Below are 22,421 nucleotides of genomic sequence, written 5' to 3'. Positions count from 1 at the left end.
GAGCAGGCAGCAGCCCAGCGTAAGTGGAAGAGGAGTATGTTGCCTCACCAGTTACTCCCCTGTCACATCTGTGGAAGTATCAGCCATACCTCCTCAGGGTCCACAGAAGTGCTTTGGACACAAGCCACCCCCCCCCCCACCCCCGAGGAACTGCCCGTAGGAAAAGCAAGGAGCCAAATGAGTGCTTGTTCTTTCTATCCCGTGACAGAACAGTCCCGCTGCTTCATTGCTTAGCAATTTGTAAACCACATGATTTATAAGTTTGTGGTGCAGAGTGTGGTGCTACTGTGCCGAGATCCATCCGCTGTAAGTATGCACAGACTGCAGCCTTTGCACCCAGGCAGAGCTCTGGTCACAGTCGTTACTGGCATGCACTCAGCTGAGAGGAAATTTCATTTTAAGCCATCAGGGGAACCTTTTTAATTTCGTTGAGTTGATACGTGAGCTGTGCTTTGCAATCTGTCCCTTACCTTTGGGATATAATGTTAGGCTGTTGGCATAACATGTTTCCAAATGTTATTTATTATGATGACGGCTTTGCATAAAGCTAATCTTTGAATTAGTGTGCTGCAGTTTAGTACTTGTTTTTGCTCGGTTAGTGCTTTAAATTGATGTGTTGTGGGTTCAGCTAGACCAGAAGAGGATGGCAAACTTTTGTTTATTAGGTAAATGCATACTTATCTGTCAGATGTTAAGAAGCGTTTTTACCATGAGCAGATGGGGGCAAGGGTCCACCGACCCACCAGCCTTAGGCATTTTCAAGCTCACGGCAAGCCACGTCATTCCTGGAAAAAGTCAAACTATAGCCCTGGGTCAGTTAAGGAGAAGCATTTTGCTGAATTTGACCCAAGCGATTGAAACACAGGCTGTAGATCAGTCACACTAGTCACTAATTTGCACCACAGGGAGAAACCCCTTTCGTGGTTTTAAGAGCTGACTTTCCCAATGATTCTGAAGACACGTGGAATACTGGCGATGCTAGTCAGGACAAGAAGTAGAAGAGCTGGGAGGTTATGCCCCAACTTTTTAAAACATAGGTCAAACTCCAGCCGGAGAACTGCCTGCAGTTCTGGTCACTACATTCTGGGAAGGATGTGATTGCACTGGAGAGGATAAAGAGGAGCTTCACCAGCATGTTAAGAATTAAAGACATAGGAGCAGAATTAGGCCATTTGGCCCATCAAGTCTGCTCTGCTATACCATCATGGCTGATTTATTATTCCTCTAAAACCCATTCTCCTGAAACCTTTGACACCCTGACAAATTAAGAATCTATCAGCCTCTGTTTTAACTATACTCAATGACTTGGCCTCCACAGTCATCTGTGCCAATGAATTCCACAGCTCCACTACCCTCTGGCTAAAGAAATTCCTTCACCTCTCTGTTCTAAATGGGCACCCCTCCATTCTGAAGCTGTGCTCTCTGGTCCTCTATAGGAAGCATCCACTCTGTCCAGTATTCAGTAGATTTCAATGAGATCTGCCCTCGATATTCTAAATGTTGCCTGGGATGTTTGACCTCTTCACAGCCCTTGCTCGTTCCGTGTGAGGAGAGGCCGGAGAGGAGGAGGTGAAGAGGGGATCTGATTGAGGTATACCAAACTACGTGAGGGATAGATAGCACAGACTGCAGGAACCTTTTCTCCTAATCAGGGAGGTATACAACTGGTTGTTATTATTATAATATGGAGATAGAGGGAAAAGCTTGCCTTGCATACTGTCCTTGCAGAAAGTAAAACGGTAACAGAATGCTGAAAAGAAAGTGCAACAACTGAAGAGAGAGTGCAGTGCAGGTGAACAATAAGGTCAAGATCATAACAAGGTAGACTGTGAAATCAAGAAGCTGTCTTATCGTACTGGAAATCATTTTGATTATTACAGTGAGGTAGAAACTGTCCATAGGTCTGGTGGGAAGTGTTTTCCGCCTTTTGTATCAACTTCCGGCTGGGAGAAGAAAAATTGTGTAGATTTAGAGGAGATCAAGGGTAGGTGGAGAGTGCGGGGAATCTTTTTTTTAACCTGAAAATCACTGGTCACTTGCAGCATTGAAGAGGCTCTCAAATCACCCGGGCCTGGAGAGTTAGAGGGATTATTATGGATGGGATCCCACTGCTAACATTAATGTGGTGGGCTGAATGGCCTGGTTCCATGCTGTGCATCTGTGTGACACAGCTGTGCACATCTAGCTCCTCTGTTAGGACGGTGTCCCTTGCTCTTGTGGACCAGCCGGGGAGCCGGCACCCTGCTCCAGGTTTCCAGTACTGTGGTGTTTGGGGAAGGTAAAATGGCTATCTGTTTCATTTTGGTGTCGTGGGCAGCCTCTCCTCACTCACCTTGAAGCCCGTGAGCTGTCTCACAGCTTCATTCTCACCAGCGCTGATGTGAATGAGTCACTGTCCACGCAGACTTGGCCGCATGTCATACAAATACCTAGAATCAGATACAGGTGTACACACGTGTGCCCTTTCATATGTATGTAAGCATGCATGCACATATAGCACAGAACAACACAGCACAAGAGCAAACACTTCGACCTGCAATACTGTGTCGAGCCAAATAAATGAGTAACCAAATTGCCAACTAACTAATCTTCTGCCTATGTGCTTCCATTTTCCTCACATTCATGTGCCTGTCTAAACATCTCTTAAAAGTCCCAAATATTATCTGCCTCTACCACCACTCTGTTAAATAAAATTGCTCCCTCTCCACCTGAAGTGCGAGCCCTCTGGTATTAGACACTTCAACCCTGTGAAGAAAAATGCTGCCTGTCTACCCTGTCTCTGCCTCTCACAATCTTTATCAGATCTCCCTTTCCTTTGCCGCCCCCAAGTTCGTCCAGACTCTCGTTCTAGCACGTGCCCTCTAATCGAATGCATGAAAGCGGGTCGACGCACACAATTGAGCATCCAGGATGAAGCTCGCAGGAAGCTACGGTTTCCTGGGAGCGCAGTAAGCAGCGGTGCAAATAACCGGAGTACAGAGCTCCTGTGGTTTCCGCCTGCTGGCTCCGCGCCGCTTAGTAAACTGCCCCGAGGAAGATTCTTGGCAGTACCATCTGTGCTCCCTGTTGGCTTTCTTCACTCCGAGCTGGAACTGCAGTGGAGGAGCAGATTGTCTGCCAGCTCCCAGTGCTTAATTGTGTAAATGAAGACAGATCACCACCAATGCACACTTCCTCTGGGACAGTGATCACCCACCTCTTCGCAGACTGTGGATTTGCTAGAAGGGTGTGGAGAAGATTGCAAAGGTCTAACCCCAGCAGCTGCAGAGCAGAGGACTCATCTACTTGGAGAAAGGCGCCCTTCAGACTGTCTGAAATGTTTTGGTGTTCCAGCACGGTGGGATTTTGCATAAGTGCTGCAGCAGTACTTGCTGAGAGTCATGCAGCCAGTGTAAGGGCTCTCTGGTGAAGGTACGCAAGACGTGGTGGGCCAGAGTTGAGTGGGTGGGCCTCTTGAACGAGGAAAGGATTCTAAACTCATGAGGGGCAATGGTGTTTTTCGTTGAAGTTCACACTACTGAATGTTACAAAGGTTAACTTTTGTACAGTTTCTTCCTTCTCATATATCTTTTATTATGAATAAAATTTATTTTTAGGGGAAAAAATCTCCCAAAAGTTCAAAGTAAATTTTATTATCAAAGAACAGGAATGTCACCATATACGGCTCTGAGATTCATTTTCTGGCAGGCATATGCAACAAATCTATGGGATATTAACTATAACAGGATCAATGAAAGATCAACCAAAGTGCAGAAGAGAGTAAACTGCAAATGCAGATATAAATAAGTAGCTATAAATAACGAGACCTTGATATAACCAGATAGTCCTTGAAGTGATATCATTGATTATGGAATATCTCAATGGGTGGGCAAGTGTGTGCACACTTCAATCTTGTGTCCTCATCCCTAAATGGGTATCTGGAAACAAAAGGGTGATAAAACTTGGTGGTGTCCACTTCATGAGAATCCTCAGGGGCTGTCCAGAACTCTGATTCTGAGCTCAGAATTAATCCCCGTGAAAGTTGTCAATGCGTTCTCTTGTCCAGTTTCCAACCCATTTCCCCTTTACCCTATTTTGTCTGGTAATTTTGCAGAATTTCCCTTCTAGTTCCACAGCTTCTTTGTGGGCACCTTCAACTGAGTCTAACATGAGATCAGCGTGTTAGTGTCTCCGTGAGAGTTTAACATGAGGGCGTGTTAGTGTATCTGTGAGGGTTTAACACGAGGGTGTGTTAGTGTATCTGAGGGTTTAACACGAGGGTGTGTTAGTGTATCTGTGAGGGTTTAGCACGAGGGCGTGTTAGTGTATCTGTGAGGGTTTAACATGAGGGCGTGTTAGTGTATCTGTGAGGGTTTAACATGAGGGCGTGTTAGTGTATCTGTGAGGGTTTAACACGAGGGTGTGTTAGTGTATCTGAGGGTTTAACACGAGGGTGTGTTAGTGTATCTGTGAGGGTTTAGCACGAGGGCGTGTTAGTGTATCTGTGAGGGTTTAGCACGAGGGCATGTTAGTGTATCTGTGAGGGTTTAACATGAGGGCGTGTTAGTGACTCCATAAATGTTTAACATGAGGGCGTGTTAGTGTATCTGTGAGGGTTTAGCACGAGGGCATGTTAGTGTCTCTGTGAGGGTTTAATTTAAGCTCAACATGTTAGTGTCTGTATGAGGGTTTAACTTAAGGTCAACATGTTAGTGACTATGAGGGTTTTACTTAAGGTCAACGTGTTTGTATCTCTGAGGGTTTAACTTAAGGTCAATGTGTTAGTGCCTGTATGAAGGTTTAATGTGAGAGCAATGTGTTTGTGTCTCTGTAAAGGATTAGAAGTTCCAGTACCTCATGCAGCTATTCTCATGGGTTTGTTTGTCTGATTCTCTCTGCAGACCATCAGAAGTTGGAGAGGGAAGCTCGGATCTGTCGACTGCTGAAACACTCCAATATCGGTGAGTACGGAACGACTGATTAATGTGCGTGCAGGAAGGTGGCTGTCCCTCACTCAGCCCTGTCCCATCTGGCTGTCTACACAGAATTTCCTTCTTAACAGAGTGCTCTGTTCGGCTGGCGGTGTAGTGGCACCCACACCTGACTTGATTCCCTGGTGTGTGATCCCTGGTTCGAAACCAGCCAGCTCCTCGCACACTTTCCATCCGTGCTGGGTTGAGCATCGAGCAGGTGACCCAGAATCATAAATCAGATGAGCACTAAAGAAGCAGCAGGGCTGCCTCCTTATGCGCTAGAGGGCAGGGGGAGGGATTAGAGCTGAAGCTTTCTCTTCATGGTCGTGTTAGCTCAGCAGTTAGTGCTACTACCTCTAAGCTCCTGAGTCTCGGGTTCAATCCCGGCCTCTGGTGCCATCCACACTCGTTCTCTGTATGGGTTTCCTCCAGAAGTTCCAGTTTTCTCCCATATCCCAGAGACCTGAGGCTTGGTAGTCGATTGAACACCGTAAGTTGTCCCTAGCGTAGGTGGATTGTGGGAGAACTAAAGAGATTATGGATATGTGAGAGAGAATAGGTTTCGGGGAAATAGATGAGAGGGGAGTGGAATTAGACTGTTAGGATTGTTTAGCGAGGTAGCATACTCGACGGGCTGAATGGCTGTGTCGTGAGAGACCTGAGATTGGAAATAACTATCAGTGGGAAGCAAAACTGGATCCATTCAATGGGAGTTGCTTGTTACTGTTCCATTAGCGGTAACTGTCTGTATGAAGCATACAGAATTGTTACATGTACTGGCACCTGTCAGTAAGAATTCTTGGTACATCAGTGGGAAATTCCCTGAAACAGGCAGACACCTGTAGGAAGTCAGGAACAGGTGTTTGGAATCACCGATAAAACCAGTATTAACTTGCTGAAATTCTTACTGGTAATTAATAGTAATGGAGGTATCAGGTTCCACTTGCAGTCTGCAGTAACCCATCATCAGTAGATGACGAAATACCAGTGATATGTGTAATGCTTAAAAACCAATAGGCATCAGTAGTTCTCTGACACCAGTGGCAGGATAAGTGCTCACTCCCTCAAGTCAAGTGCTGTAGAAATCCCTTCTGCTTCTATTTGGCAGGAAGGTCAGTTTGGAATAAATATTCCCAGTGCTTTCCCCCTTCCGATAGTTATTCCTGGATGGGCCGATCACTGTCGAGGAATCTCCTCCTCATTCCCAGTTGGCTCTGAATTGAGGAGGAAGTTAAGAATCTACCATCTTGGATCTGCAGATCGCATCTCGGTCAGATTCACTCCCGTCAACACCACTGGTGAGCCAGCTGGATTTTTGTGGCAGTCCTGTAGTTGCCATCACCAATAACAGATCTTTAAAAAATTCTGGGTTTATATAATCCATGAGTTTAGTTTCCTTAACAGTGTGGTCAGATTTGAACTCTGGCTAGCCTTCCTGTCAACCTCACACTGTTGTACCCTGAGGGAAATTAAACTATGTGAACAGCGAACAGCTCCAGACAGCTGCAAGGGTTGTAACAAGTGAACTAGATGGATCACAGGCTGTGATGGGCCAGTCCTCCTGGTCCTGATTCTGGAGAATCGGAGTGGTGTTGTTCTTGGACAGCTGTGGACAGCAGGCTTGCTCGGACAACCCTTGTTCTTTTCCCATGACATTCCCTGCAATGCTCAGAACATCAGTCCTCAATTCCAGGGAATCAGGGAGGGCGGAAATCCAGCTGCTTCAAGTCAGAGGATTGTTTCTTATCAGTGGTCGTTCTTGGTCCAAGCTTCTTTCGGAAGTCGATGAAGAGGCTTAAAGTGTCTAGCTTCGCTAATAGTACTGATAGTTTAAGTGCTAATAGAATAAAAAGAATTGGAAGCAGGTAGTAGCTGGAGTCTATTAGGGGAAGGGAAAGATGAAGCAAAGACTAAAAAAGAATGAAGACCAAAGAAAATAAAGATGGTGAATTTGTGTGTTCAGCTCTTTTTATGGCATTGATAAGAAACATTTCTTTCAAATATGTAGATAAGAGTTAACCAATCAGATAGCCCCTGTAATAATGTGATAACCAAGCGAAGCTTCCAGAATCATACAGATGTAACCACTGGGGGGTGGGAGAACACTGAACAATTGCACATACATAATCTGACCTCTAGGAAACATTTATTAGACAGTTACGTGTATGTGGATAGTTATATAAAATACTAGCAGGCATAAATTGTTAGACTGCAAAGAAAATAATAATTATACAGTCTAAACCAACAGGCTGTACTGTCTTTCACAACAGAGTCTGAAGGGTGGTTTTCTGCAGAAGGGTTATGGATTCCTACTCAAAAACACTGTTTGGGGGTAACTTCCCCACTGCCGGTGGGTGGTGTTGCTGCCTCACAGTTCTTATGACCCAGACTCAATCCTGAGCTTGGCTGGTGTCCGAGCAGTCTTTATGTTTTCCTGAACTTCACTGGGTGGCAGATTGTGTGAGTTTCCCCTAGGTGGTTGGAGAATGACAGTTGATGGATGTAGGGTGGCGGGGGGGAGGGTTGGTTCCAGGCAGCAAAGTGAGCGAGCGGGATTACTCACGGAACTGGCAAAGACTCGATGGGCCAAATGGTCGGCTCAGATGTCATAAGTAGTGAAAAGTCAGCAGCTCACCGCTGACTTGTGGAGGTCCGTCAGGGAAAGGGTAATGGATGTTGGTCTTGGCAGTGACGTGTACACATCCTGAGCAGTGAATGTTTGGCTGAGGAAGGGCAGTGTGAGTAACAGAGAGCTGGTAAATTGGGTGTGATCTGGGACAAGCCACTGTTCGAAACAGGCTCTTCAGCCCAACATGTCCCATTTGCCCATGCTTGCCTCGCATCTCTTTAACCCTCTCCTGTCCATGGACTTATTCAAATATATTTTAAATGTTGTTATTGCACCTGCCATCTGCCTCAACCACTTCCTCTGACAGTTTGTTCCATATACCCATCACCCTTTGCATGAAGAAATTGCTCTTCAGATCCCTTTTAAATCTTCCACCTCTCACCTTCAACCTCTGCCTTCTATTTTTCAGTTCCCCTTCCCTGGGAAAAAGACAGTCTTTATCTGATCAGTGTCCCTCATGATTCTGTGCACCTCTGTAAGGTCACCCCTCAATCTTCTGTGCTCCTAGCCTACCCATCCTCTCCCTTTAACTCGGACCCTCGAGTCCTGGCGGCATTTTCATAAGGCTTGTTTGCACTCCTTCCATCTTAATGATGTCTTCCCTGTAACAGGGCAATTAAAACTGTCCACAGTTCTGTGAGTGCTGTCTCACCAGTTGCAGGAATCGGACCCACCAGCAGTGATAGTTGTGATAACAGCTTCTTAACGCAGTGCATCGCGATGAGATTGGCATTCCCTTGGAGAGCAGAGCCGTTTAATTGGACAGGATGCATGTAGTTCAGACACCCCAGGGAGATGAAGGTTAATAATCAAACTTTATATCTTGGTCAGCATATCTTGCAGAATAGTCAAGATGGTTTTGAATTATAATGAGGGGAATAGATAGCTTCTGCGCTGCTTGTGCAGGGAACTGAGTGACAGTAATGAAATTATAGTGAACTTTAGGAGCTGGGCTAAATACAGCCATTATTAACTTGTCCTTCTGCATTACAGCTCGTTCTTCAAAGTTGTTGTGACTGTCAGGTCAGGAACCCTTGTTTAAAAGGAGTAGCTTTATAGTCCACACTTGGAGCTGCCTGCGTGAGTTGACTGCTTGGGGAAAGCAGCGGAATGCGATCATAGCTATGATGACGTTTGATGTGGGCAGAATTTGGTTTTCAAAAGACCTTTGGCAAAGTTCAAAGACAGATTGAAGCCAAAAGTGTCTTGTCTATTCCTGATTGGACTGTCTCCTCATCTTGGGTACCAGTGGAGTTTGTTCAGCACTTTCCAACAGAGAGTGCCTTGATTTTGGTCAGACCAAATTATTGAACAATGGGAGGATGAAGACTGACAGCTAACACTTGAAGGACTGGGCACCGAGACCAGGGGGAAAGGTTTCTGCATGCTAGTGTGTGGGCGGTATGTGTGATGCTTGGCAGAACTAATAGAGTGCTACTCCTGGTTGAACCTGGAAATGCAACAGGGAAATAAGCCCTTCAGCCTAACTGGTTCATGCTGATCAAGTTGCCCATTGAAACTAGACCTATTTTGCCTGCATTTGACCTATATCCCTCCAATCCTTACATTGAAAAGTGTCTTTTCAATGTTGTTTATGTACCTGCCTCAACCATCTCCTCTGGCAGCTCATTTCATATATGGATTGCGCTATCTGGGTGAAAAAATTGCCCTTCAGGTTTATTTAAGTCATTCCCCTCTAAGCCCTCTAGTTCGTGATTCTCTATTCTGGGAAAATACCCTATCTATGTCCCTCGTAGTTTTACACAGTGCTATCAAATCATGCCTCATTCTTCTGCACTCCACTGATTAATGTCCTAGCCTACTCAACCTCTGATCCTTTGAGTTCCGCCAACATCCCAGTAAATCTTTCTCGACCTCGTTCCAGCTTACTGGCTCCTCTCCTGTAGCAAAGTGACCAAAAGTGAACGCGATCTTTGTACATCTGCAGAATAACGTCCCGACATCTGTACTCAGAGTCCTGCCCTGCAGGACGGGCCGAGTGGGGCAGGGTGACGGAGCCGATAGAGTTCAGGTTAATGGGAGGGGGGCACGTCTAAGGACGAAGCTTGGATTGAGTAGATTTTGTTTGGCTCAACGCCACAGTGACTGTGCCACTGCATTTGTGTGGATGTTCAGTCCAGAGGTGATCCTCAGGATCGGAGTGAGTGGGTGTACTGCCAGTTACCCAAGACTGAGCGATCTCGTGGTAGATAGATATTGTGGGGTGAGTGTCTCACCTTTAAACCCGTGTACCCTTAGTCTCAGGAAGGGGAAGTTTGGAGAAGGCCTCGTTGAGAGGTCAGTGATGGAAGGTGTGAGCAGCTTCTAATTCCTGGGTGTCAGATCTTAGAGGATCTGCTCTGGGGCCTGGTTACGAAGAAGGCCTGCCAATAGCCATGCCTCATTAGGAGTTTGAGTTGCTTTGGTATGCTACCAGAGGCTAGCAGGTTTCTACAGATGTACTGTGGAAGGCATTCTGATAGGTTGCATGGTCTGGAGGTGCCAGTTCACAGGATCAAGAGAGGCTGCTGGAGACTCAGCCAGGCCCATCAGGGGCACAATGCTCTCCACCATTGAGGACATCTTCAAATAGAGATGCTTCAAGAAGGTGATATCCATAATTAAGGACCCCCACCATCGAGGACATGCCTTTTTCTCATTACTGCCACCTGGGTGGAGATACAGGAGTCTGAAGATGCACACTTACCGTTCTTCCCGGCCGCCATCAAATTCCAGAAAGGTCCATGAACACCATCTCACTATTTCTCCTTATCATTTATTTTTTTAAAATTTATTTCATCATTTCTTTTTCTTTTTAATTATTTGTTTGTAAGTTACAATAATTTTTGATATCCTTCACAGTACTGCTGCCACAACAAATGTCATGTCAGTGGCCACTTTATTAGGCACACCTTGGAGCCCAGTGTGGTGGTCTTCTGCTGTAACCCATCCACTTCAACATTCAAGGAGTTGTGCATGAAGATTGTCTGTGCCACCACTGTTGTAACACATGGTTAGTTGAGTTTCTGTTGCCTTCCTGCCAGCTTGAACCAGTCTGGCCATTCTCCTCTCTGACCTCTCTGATTAACAAGGCATTTTCGCCCACTGAACTGCCACTCGCTGGATGTTTTTTTTTTGTTGTTTTTTTTTGCACTATTTTCTGTAAACTCTAGAGACTGTTGTACATGAAAATCCCAGGACATCAACAGTTTCTGAGATACTCAAGCCACCCCATCTGGCACCAACAATCGTTCCATAGTCAAAGTCACTGAGGTCACATTTCTTTGCCATTCTGATGTTTGGTCTGAACATCAACTGAACCTCATGACCATGTCTACATGCTTTTGTGCATTGAGTTGCTGCCTCATGAATCTGATTAGATATTTGGTGCACCTAATTTTATTTAGAGATACTGCACGGAATAGGCAACCCCAATTTAACCCCGAACTAATTGTGGGACAAATTACAATGACCAATTAACCTACTAACCGATACGTCTGTGGAATGTGGGAGGAAACTGGAGCACTGGAACAAAACCCAAGCACTCCACGGGAAGGATGTGCAGACTCCTTACAGAAGACGTCGGAACTGAACTCTGAACTCTGACAGCCCAAGCTGTAGTGGCATTATGCTAACTGCTGTGTTACCATGCCATCCTAATAACGTGGCCACTGAGTGTATGTCGGTGATAATAACCCTGATTCTGATTTCTGAGTGAGGGCAGCAATAAGAGCATTTAAGAAGCTTGAGGCCATCTAGAATATTGCAGTCTGCTTCATAGACACCTGGTCCATCCTATTTTACATTCACAGCCCCCTTCCCCTCGTACCATGGCCTGCTGAGTTTTTTCTGTTTGGTGTCTAGGCTACTCTACATCGCAACCTCCCAAGGACAGGAGATCACCACCACTCTTCAAATTCTGTGCTTCCTATCCGAAAGTAGAATGCATTCCGGTTAATTGGGCTATTGGCTAATCGCGGTGTCCACTTATTTTGGGACAACTCTTGGAGAACAAAAACTATCAGAGTAATTAGCCAGGTTTCCCTTTGCCGATGGTCTCTCTCCCTTGACGTTGTTGAAGGACGGTACCAGATTTTTTGGGTTTAATCGACGCAGGTTGTAGATTGGACTCTGCAGTTCACGTTAAGATGTGTTTCTGGCTCTGGTCGTTCCTTTTTTTTGTTGTTGCTGTTTTTGATGATTTTATTCAGGATGTCCTGCAGATAACAAACCTGAGCATGCCAGGACTCTTTCAATTCTATGTTCTTCACTCGTTTTTTTGTTTCCGTTTGTGCTATTTGGTTTTGTTTTGCGCGTGGGGGGCTGTTTGATCTTTTTCTTTGAATGGATTTCCATAGCTTTCTTTGCTTTTCTATGTTACGGGGCTGTCTGTGGAGAAGATGAATCTCAGGGTTGTATACTGCACACATACTTCGATAATAAACGTACTTTGAATCTTTGGGATACCATGCCATTTAATTGAGATGGGAAGCTGTTGTCGAGCAGTTTCTAACTAGTGTTAGTCACATGCGGCCGTTTAACACCGTGCTTAGAGTGAACAGTTTTTAAATAGCGTCAGTTGCTTGTGTTTGTGTTCAAATAGCAGTGATTTTTGTCACTGATAGTTGGCAAGAAATAAGCAGTAAGACGATTCAGAACTGTTTTGCTTCAAGCATTCAGGCTTGGAAATGCCAGAAACGGCCGGGAGTGAAAAATGATTTCACTACTTCAACAAGTTAGGAATGGCAAAGAACTTGAAGGTATCGACAATCATCTTGAATGTTACAATGAAAATGAAGATTTGGGGGATACAAAGGTTGAAAGCACTGTATTAAGACAATCCATTATCTTCACTAGGTGTCTGCACTAATTTTGTTCACTTACAGTCAATCAAAAGAACAGGGCAGTGTACACTGGATTAGTTATCCATTGATAGGTATTAAGAACTAACATACAGTTTTATAGTACCGTGGTTCTATTAGTAGTGTTCTAACTTGTTCTGTATTTCATTTAAATACATAATTTGTGTCTCAGTTAATCAGTAGTTCGTCTTTTTTATTTCTTTATTACTTTGGCTAATTAGGACAGCTGTTTAATTGGGCCAAAATGTGCTGGTCCTGATGTATCGCAATTAAACGGAATCTACTGTATATCACTGATCCTTTTTTTTGTCAGTGGGTCCAAATCCTGAAGCTCCCTATCTGAATAGCTGTATTGGGGCACCTGCCAAAGGATCGCAGTAGCTCCTGATGGTGGGTCAACATCACGTTCTCTTGGGATGTTGCTGGCAGATATTGGCTTTGCTAGTAGCATCCATGTTCCTTACTTGAATGAAGAGTGTGTTTGGGGACTGGGGCTTAGTACCGGGGGAATCTTCCCTGGAAGAAGCAGCACAGATGGTTGAATGGAAGGAATAACCTGCAATGGGGGATTTGTGCACTGGAGTCCGTTATCTCTTGTGCCAACTTCTGTTTAGATTCCTGTCTGGAAATGGATGCATTGTGGTCAGAGGGTGGTTGAATGGAATAGGAGTCAGATTGGGCATTGAACTCAGGTCTGTTAGTAATCATCGTCATTATGTGCTGTGTCATATGATATGGGTGATCATGGTCTGATGACCACGACTGTTCTTGGCAAATAGTACTACAGAAGTAGTTTCCTCTGGTTGTAAGCTCTCCCACCATAGGAAACATCCTCTCCACATCCACTCTATCGAGGCCTTTCACTATTCAATAGGTTTCAATGCGTTCACCCCTCGTTCTTCTGAATTTCAGTGAATATGGGCCTGGAACCACCAGGTGCTCTTCATACGACAAGCTGTTCAAACCTGGAATCATTTTCATGTCACAGAAAAACATACTGACGAAAATAAGGACGTAATTGCAGTGATAGGGGTGCAGAGACGATTCTCCTGGATATTGGCTGGGTTGAAGTGTTTCTGGAGGAGAAACTGGGTTGTTTACCCTGGAGAGGAGTTGCCTAAGGATGGCTTGACAGAATTGTATGACATAAGTAGATAGGAGTACTTCTTATAGCAAAATTGTCGGTAAGCAAAGGTTTATGGTTTGGGGGCAAGAGATTTGATGGAGAAATAAGGAAGAATGTTTTTACTCAGTGTGTTTCGAACCTAGAATGCACTGCCTGGGGGGATAGTGGAGGTAGAGACTCTGTCAGCATTTAGATGAGCACTTTTGAGTCGCCAAGGCAACGGAGGGGGCAGACCAGGTGCTGGTAAATAGCGTTGGCACAGATGAGTACTTGAATGGATGGCATGAATGTGGTGGGCCGAAAGGCCTTTTTCAGTGCTAGGTGTCTCTAATCACGCAATGGCGTCCATTCAGGATTGGACCAGTGACCGAGAACAAAGCAGAAATAGCCGGTTCATTTTGGGTTGGGTGTCGATGATCCAGATGAACGTAAGGAACAGAGCTGGAGGATCTTGGCCCACCTCTAAATCTTGTTTTGCCCAGTCGGTAACATCAAGAATAATCCAATCCTGGCTTTGGCATCAGCTTCTCGAGAGCTCTCTGGACCTCGAGTTCCTTGTAATCTGAATATTCGTGTGGTGCAGTATATCCAGCAAGACACACAAAATGTTGGAGGGACTCATCAGCAGCATCTATGGAAAAAAGTACAGTCAACGAGTAGATGCTGCCTGGCCTGCCGAGTTCCTCCAGCATTTTGTGCGTGTTGCTTGGATTTCCAGCTCCTGCAGATTTCCTCTTGGTTGTAATATATCCAGACTGGGTAGTGATACAAAGCTGGATGGTATTATGAGGAGGAGGCAAAGGGCCTTCAGGAGAATGCAGGCGGACTAAGCAAACAGCTGACAACGTGGCAAATGGAATATAGTGTCGAAAAATGTGAGTCACCCACCTTGGCAGAGAGGAAGAAATATGAATAAGGCAGAGTGTTTCTTCAAATGGTGAAAGAACGAAAACTCTGTCTGCACAGGTGGACTTGGATGTCCACATGAGTCACTAAATGAGGATGTGCAGCGAGGGGGGCGAGTGGTTTGTTAGTCTTCTTTGAAAGAGGAATTCAGCACAGATTTGAAACTGCAATGTACAGAGCCCTGGTAAAACACACAGCATCTGGAATATCATTTACAGGCTCACCTCTCTCCTCAGGAAGGATATACGTGATCAGGGGAGTGGAGCAAAGGTCCCTGGGACGGGCGCTGGGAGCGGTTTGTAGTGCAGACTGGGCTGTTTGGAGTCCGCACGAGTTACAGACGATCTCATTGAAATGTACAGAATTCTTCCGGGGCTTGACAGTACAGATGTTTCCCATCAGACGCTGCACGGTCTCAGAAACGAGAAGAGGGCAATGTGGCTTCGCATTTCTCTCCCTAATGGGCTAAGGTTTAGGTGTTGAGCAGTTTGATGGATTTGAGGATACTGAGGGAATTGAGAGATGTGGGTTTAGTGTGGGACAGTTGCACAGAAAGAAAGATCTCGTTGGATCAGGGAATAACACAGGGGGCCAAATGGCCTCCTCTCCTGGTTCTTACTGGGACTGGAGACAGGAGACGGTATATCACAAAGGGTGATGGTGCAGGGGGAGAGAGAATGGATCACAGAAGAGGCTACAGGATGGCAAATGGGATTAGCAGAGTCACAGTCAGAAGTTATTTCACTGAATCGGCTGCAGGTTTATAATCTGACAGGTTTACCCCTGCCTGCATTGCAACGTGGAGTTTGGGCGTTCCATGTTTCTGTAATAAACATACAAATGAAAAATAACTGGATTTTCTAGCAGCTGCCTGCAGCTCAGACTACCAAGAGGACCACAACCTTATCATAGGGTTTGGAGGCTTGCGTGCCTCATCGACGCAGAGAGTGATGTTGGCTGTAATCAGGGCCTTGTGCTTTGGCTCTTGGTAGGATAGAGGCCGATGCAGATTGATCCGCCAGTCCTCCACGTTTCGGGGGTTCAGCTCAGGGCTAACAACCCTGACTGTTCCAAAAAAAAAAGGTTACTGAGACAGCAATGGAGAATCCTTCTATATCTGTGTATAACAGTACAGGTTTCCCCCGCTATCCGAAGGTAGAGCATTCCTGTGAAACTATTTGTAAGCCGAAAAAGTGTAAAGCAAAGAAGCAATTACCATTAATTTATACGGGAAATTTTTTTGAGAGTTCCCAGACCCAAAAAATAACCTCCTAAATCATACCAAATAACACGTAAAACCAAAAATAACAGGAACATATAGTAAAAGCAGGAATGATGTGAGAAATATACAGCCTATATAAAATAGAAATATTGTATGTACGGTGTAGTTTCGCTTATCAGAATCGGGAAGACTGAGCTGCCAAAATTGATTTGGAGAAAAAAAAAATCAGCAGGTACACGCATGCGCACACAACTGCCGCACAAGGCTTCACAGTCATGGTAGTTTTTCTTGGGGTAAACACACGTATAAGGCGAAAGCGAAAGTCCTCTTTGGTTAGCAAAAACAGGTACTAATGTAGGTCTTTCATAACAGCGAGCTGTCGTAAAGCGAACATTGGAAAAACGGGATTACTTATCTTACTGAGTCCCCACCCGGGATTTGCTCGAGTCTCGGTGAAAACCGAGAGGAAGCTGTTGGCAGGGTGAAGGATGTTCTGAACACCGCCAGGACCAAGACCATAATTAGTTCCTGGAATGTATGAACCATGTGCAACACTGACAAGCTAGCGCAAATTAACTACAGAAATGTGCCGTCACAACCTACGTATACTGGGCATCAGTGAAGGCAGATGAACAGGGTCTGGCAGACTAAAAGCAGCAACTGGTGAAACAGTTTTATAGTCAGGAAAGGAGGATGGTCAGCATCATGATGGTGTGGCGTTCACACCAAGGTGAAGCTGTACAAAACTGTCCACACTCTTGTACTGGCCAGAATGCTGGCGTGTGACACAGATTGACCTTGCCAGGCAGTCGTCATTTCACACTTTTGGAAGCTCTTCCATATTTTCTGAAAGATCTCCAACCAGGCCCCACTCCTTCATTGTCATCAAGGGGACATGGGCACAGCTGAGTTGAGGAAATGCTGGAGATGGATTGGGCACATGAAGATAAGAGAGGCCAACTCCATCATCAAGACAGTACTTCATTGAACCCCTGAAGGACAGAGGAAGACCAAAGACAACTTGGCGCTATAGCATAGAGGGGGAAATGAGGACCCCGAATCTCACTTAGGGCTAAGGACAGAGAGAGATGGAGGACCATCATTGCTGCCCTCAATGCCAACAGTGTAACAAGCAGTAAATAAGTAAGAAGCCAGCGACTTCACAGAGGGAGAAAGAGAGACTTGGGAGAGATGAGTCCTGTTGTCATGGAAACATGATTTCCTTCCCCATTCGAGAATTTTTTTTTCCATTCCTGCTTCTTGCTCATAATGCTCTATAATGATTAACATCGGAGAACTGCAGTTTTAGAACAGAAGAGAGCTGGATTCCTGCATTTCATGCGCTGTGAGAGTGCCGCTCGTTCAGCCAGTTGCTGGCATAGGCTTTACGAGCTGACTTTGAGAGAGGTACAATATCGAATGATCCACTGGAAGTTTTGGACATCAAGGTGTTCCTGCAAGAGATTCTGCAGATGTTAGCAACACAAACAAAATACTGTAGGACTTCAGCAGGTCAGGAAGCATCTGTGGAAGGGAATAAACAGTTGATGTTCTGGGCTGAGACCCTTCAAATGGACTGGAAAGAAAGAGAGCAGATGCCAGAACGAGAAGGTTGAGGGTAGGGGGAGGAGTAGCAGCTGTTAGCAATTATGGTATGCTCTGAGAGTTGGTATAAGTGTTGGGCCAAATGGCCTCCTTTAGTCTCATAGAAAATATACAATTTAGAATATACTCTCAGTAGCCACTTTATTAGGTACACCCGTACACTTGCTCATTAATACAAATATCTAATCAGCCAACTCCATGCATTAAATGCATGCAGACATGGTCAGGAGGCTCAGTTGTTATTCAGATCAACCGTCAGAAGTGGCTGCTAATCTAGGAGTTTCATGCAAAGCAGTCTCTAGAACTTACAGGGAATGGTGTGGAAAAACAAAAAAAATCAAGTGACAGGCAGCTCTGTCGGCGAAAACTCCTTGTTGATGAGACGGGTCAGAGGAGAAAGACCAGACTGGTTCAAGCTGACAGGAAGGTGATGGTATCTCAAGTAACCACACGTTGCAGCAGGGGTGTGCAGAAGAACGTCCCTGAATGCACGACACTTTGCACCTTGAAGTGAATCAGCAACATCAGCAAGCTAGCACAAAGCTTTACCGTACAGGCGATCTATGTTTGTAAGGAGTTTGTATATTCTCCAGTTTCCTCCCACAATCCAGAGATGTACGGCTTAGTAAGTTATTTGGTCATTGTAAATTCTCCTGCGATTAGGCTAGGATTAAATTTGAGGATTGCTGGGCAGCGAGGCTCGAAGGGCCTGTTTTTCGCTCTATGTTAATAAATAAAGACAAGACCAGGTTCTACCCCTGTACAGATTAAAAAAGATCACTGAGTGTACCATATACTTTCTTTCACTAAACTAATTTTCTTTCAACTCTTGCTGGGAGAGGGGACATGTGGGAGCACGTCCTGTTTCCCGTGTGGACAGGGAGTGCCCTTCGGAAGAGTTCTGAATGTGTTTGCAGGATAGCGCTAAGTTATAACCCGCAAGGAGAGGGCAGACACCTTAACGTGTTGCTGTTATTTAATTCATGCTCTCAGATCGTTTGAAGTAAGTGTGTTGAGTTCTGTGGAGAGGGAAGTAAGTTGGCACGTTTGTCTTTGGTACTGTCCTGAGGAGGTGTATGCCTACACTGATTAACTTTAAGTACCCTCTCTACAGATACACATGTTTATTTAGTTTACCTCTGGGCCCACTTGGGAAGGAATGCTCCTGGTCTGCCAGCTCTGATCTCATCTTTTCTCTCCTGGATTCCCCCACAGTGGAAGTTGGTTCTGTGTGTGTGTTCTATCAAATCACTTCCAATAGTGGCTTATTGTCACATGTACAGAGAGAACCTCTGCTTGCCATCCAGACAAGTTGTGCCATGAAATACATCGTAGCAGCAGAAGGGAAATGCACTCATTGGCCACTTTATAAGGTACCTCCTGTATCTGACGAACCAGCCACTGTGTGTATCTCTGCGGTCTTCTGCTGCTGTGGCCCATCCACTTGACATTCAGAGCTGTCCTTCTGCACGTCCCGTTGTAACATGTGGCCGTTTGAATTACCGTCACCTCCTTGTCAGCTTGAACCATTTTCAGCTGACCACAAAGCGTTTTTGCCCACAAACTACCACTCTCTGGATGTTTGTTGTTTTTCACACTGTTCTCAAGTGAAGTTGTGCGTGAAAATCCCAGGTGATCGGCAGTTTCTGAGATACTCAAACCACCCTGTCTGGCACCAACAGTCATTCCGTGGTCCAAGTCACTTGGATTACATTTCTTCCCCAACGTAATGAACAACAGCTGAATCTCTTGATGGTGTCTGCATGCTTTTATACGTTGCTGCCACGCGACAAGCAGATTAGATATTTGCTTTAATGAGCGGGTGTACAGGGGTACCTAAGGAAGTGGCCCATGGGTGCAGTAGTGTTGCAGTTTCAGAGAATATGCAGTGCAGGTAGACAAAGAAAGCACAAAGGCCATGATGTGCCAGATAGGGAGGACAGGAGTTCATCTTTAGTGTAAGAGACTTGCTTTTAAAAATGTCTTTTTGATGCACACTGCCTTTGTGTCTGGCATTATGAGTTTATACCCGAGGTGGGAGGAGGTTTTGATTTGGTTGGCTGCTTCCCCGAGGCAGCGAGAAGCGTGGACGGAGTCAGTGAAGGGGCGGCTGGCTTGCATAATGGTCTGGGCTGTGTTTCATGTGGTCTCGGGCAGAGCAATTGCTGTACCAAGCTGTGAAGCATCCGGATCAGATGCTTACTGTAAAATTGGTGATAGTCGTTGGGTCCATGCCAGGCTCCCTTAGCCGAATGAGGAAGTGGAGGCGTTGGCATGCTCTTCAGGCTATGCCATCAACGTTCAGGCTATTTACTGACACAAGGCAACAGGCAAAAGTTTTGAGGTGGGGCAGAGAAATACGATATGCAGCAAGCAGTCAGTTGTACCACAGCAGTTAATTTACACAGTAGAGGAAGCAAAAATTGCAGTTATCTTCTCCCAACTAGAGTGGGATGAATTCTTCAGAAGATCCTGCGAATGGAGGATCGCTGCGTGTCAGTTGCACGCATAATGTAATCTGTCACTTAAGGCAACATGGTCACAAAGATGAATTGAAAGGGGCGCATGATTCCGACCCAAAACATGGACAGTTTTCTTCTCCACTGCAGATGCGGTGAGACCTGCTGAGTTCTTCCAGTGCATTGTTTGCAGCTCCAGCAGTTTGACGGGGGAGGGGGGGTGTGGGGGTGTGGTTACCTCTCATCTCCACTCTGCTTGGCAGTCTCACTGTAACTATGTGCAGTCCTTGCAGTTTTAAACATTGCCAAGTTCTGCTGAGTAGGTGATGTGCTCCCTGGAGTACATCTGATCTGAGATGTGCTGTTTGAGCCATGAGCGCTTGAGATGGAGCCTGATCAAGGCTCTGACTAGCTTAGCACGTTTTTATTTCACTGCTTTGAGGCAGGGCCAACATGCCATGTAACCACCTGGGTAATTAGCTGCGTACCTGACTATTTCCGGTGACGTGCGCCAGTCGACCCTCAATCATTTGCTCCTACACAGCTTGTGGACTCCCACTGCTGAGAAAATGCTCTTATTTTGACTCCTTTGGTACACCATATGAACTCTCTTATTCCTCTAAATCAGGAATTCCCAAACTGGAGTCCACTGACCCCTTAGTGGCATTGCTGCACGGCACAGAGATGGTTAGGACCTCCTGCTCTGAACTCAAGTCAATGTCTTTCACATTCACTTAATCCTTTGTGCCTTCAGGTTCATCTGAATGATAAAGTATGTGTATCACGTCCTCCCCTTTCCAAATCAGGCCATACCTCTCCCTGACCTCAAGGCATGAGACTGGGTCCTAGGCGTCAATCTCTGGAGAGCTCTGTGTGTCACATCCGGTCCCGTTGCCTCCCATCTCTCTGTCCTACCTCCCAACCCACTTGCTACTCCCCTCCTATTCTGAGCTCCTTTGCTTTAGCTAATTAATGAGCTCTCGTGCAATCATTAAAAGAAACAAATTGAGAGAAGGAGCAGGCCATTCACCCCTTGCATCTTTCAACAAGATCTCTACCTCAACTCCACTTACCCACGTTAGGTCTAAAACTGTTGGATCTCTCTTCCGAATCTCTTGGATAGAGAATTCCAATCATGTGGCAGCAACTCAATGCATAAAGGCATGCAGACATGGTCAAGAGGTTCAGTTGCTGTTCAGACTAAACATCAGAATGGGGAAGAAATGTGACATAAGTGGCTTTGTCCGTGGAATGATTGTTGGTGCCAAAGGTAGAGGTAGATACTGCTGATCTCCTGGGATTTTTCACGCACAACTGTCTCTCAAGTTTACAGAGAATGGTGTGAGAAACAAAAAAAAATTCATCTAGTGAGCGGCAAAGATGCCTTATTAATGAGGAAGGTCACACAGTAACTCAAATAAACACGCAGAAGGGTGTCTCTGAACACACGATGTGTCAAAAATTGAATTGGATGGACTACAGCAGCAGAAGACCTCCCTCTCCCCTCTCTCCCTCCGACTTTATTAGGTACAGGGAATGCCTAATAAGTTGGCTACTGAGTGAATATTAATGATGTGGGTGTAGAAGGTACAATCAAGTTTACAGTTGACATGCAAGTTGGTGGTGGTGTGGATGCTGAAGAAGTTGGTACAAGGCAGATATAGATCAGATAGAAAGTTGGCTGAAATGTGGCAGCTGCAATATTATCCAAAAATGTGCTTGGACACTTTGGGAAGTCAAATGGGGAATGACCATAGACATGGGGGAATGTTTGGCCCATTCGGCCCATTGAGTCAGCTCTGACATTTGATCATGCATATTTTATTTTCCTCTCACCCCCTTTATCCTCCCTTCCCCCGTAACCTTTTACACCCTACTAATCAAGAACCTATCAACCTCCGTTTTAAATAAACCCAGTGACTCGAACTCCACAATCCTCTGTGGCCATGAATTCCACCGATTTGTGATAATCCTCATCTCTGTTCTAAAGGGACATCCTCCTATAGCAAGGCTGTGCCTCTGGTCCTAAGCTCCCCCACTACTGGAAATGCGTTGTCATGTCCACTCTGCCCAGGCCTTTCTGTATTTAGCAGGTAACCGGTTTTGGGCCCCACATCTAAGAAAGGATGTGATCGCATCGGAAAGGACCCAGTGGAGGTCTGCGAGAATGATCCTGGGATTGAAAAGATTAACATACGGACTGTTTGATGGTTCTGCCTATCCTCACTGGGGTTTAGAAGAATGGGGGGGGGGCATCTTTATGAAACCTATCAAATATATAAGAAGATGCAGGCTCTATCAGGTCTCCAGAGATGTCGGACTCCGGTGCTGAGGTGCCACACTCTCAGCACTGCCGATTACTGGACAGCGGGATTGCTTCTCCCATTGTCACTCACCTTCTCTTCAGAAGGATTCCACTAATTGCAAATCCAGATGCTCTCAATACGTTTAAGAGGCATTTGGAGTGATGTTTAAATAAGCAGCACATAAAGGGATGTAGAACCGGTACGAGCAAAATAGATTGTGTAGATGGGCGAAAAGGTCAGCACGAAAGTGCCGGTCTGAATGGCCTGCTTCAGTACTGACCCTGTGATTGTAATTGGAGTTTGGTTAAAAGCAGAGGAGAGTCTGTAATGTGATTACTTGTCAAGTTTCTTTCT

The 22,421-nt window shown here is 45.5% G+C and overlaps 1 protein-coding gene across 12 annotated transcripts in view; it reads left to right on the top strand.

Annotated features, from left to right (window-relative positions):
- LOC132392501 (calcium/calmodulin-dependent protein kinase type II subunit beta) overlaps positions 1–22,421 on the top strand; it is a 316,023-nt gene that overhangs the window by 108,955 nt on the left and 184,647 nt on the right. For all 12 annotated transcript variants that reach the window (XM_059966521.1, XM_059966502.1, XM_059966512.1 and 9 more), the window contains exon 3: positions 4,881–4,940. In XM_059966521.1, the coding sequence (XP_059822504.1) occupies positions 4,881–4,940 (60 nt within the window). The remainder of the gene's footprint in view (positions 1–4,880; positions 4,941–22,421) is intronic.

The sequence above is a fragment of the Hypanus sabinus genome, chromosome 1 (assembly GCF_030144855.1).
Source record: "Hypanus sabinus isolate sHypSab1 chromosome 1, sHypSab1.hap1, whole genome shotgun sequence".
Classification (NCBI taxonomy): domain Eukaryota; kingdom Metazoa; phylum Chordata; class Chondrichthyes; order Myliobatiformes; family Dasyatidae; genus Hypanus; species Hypanus sabinus.
The sequence above is the reverse complement of the archived record's forward strand: the minus strand, read 5'-3'. Positions and strand labels throughout refer to the sequence as shown.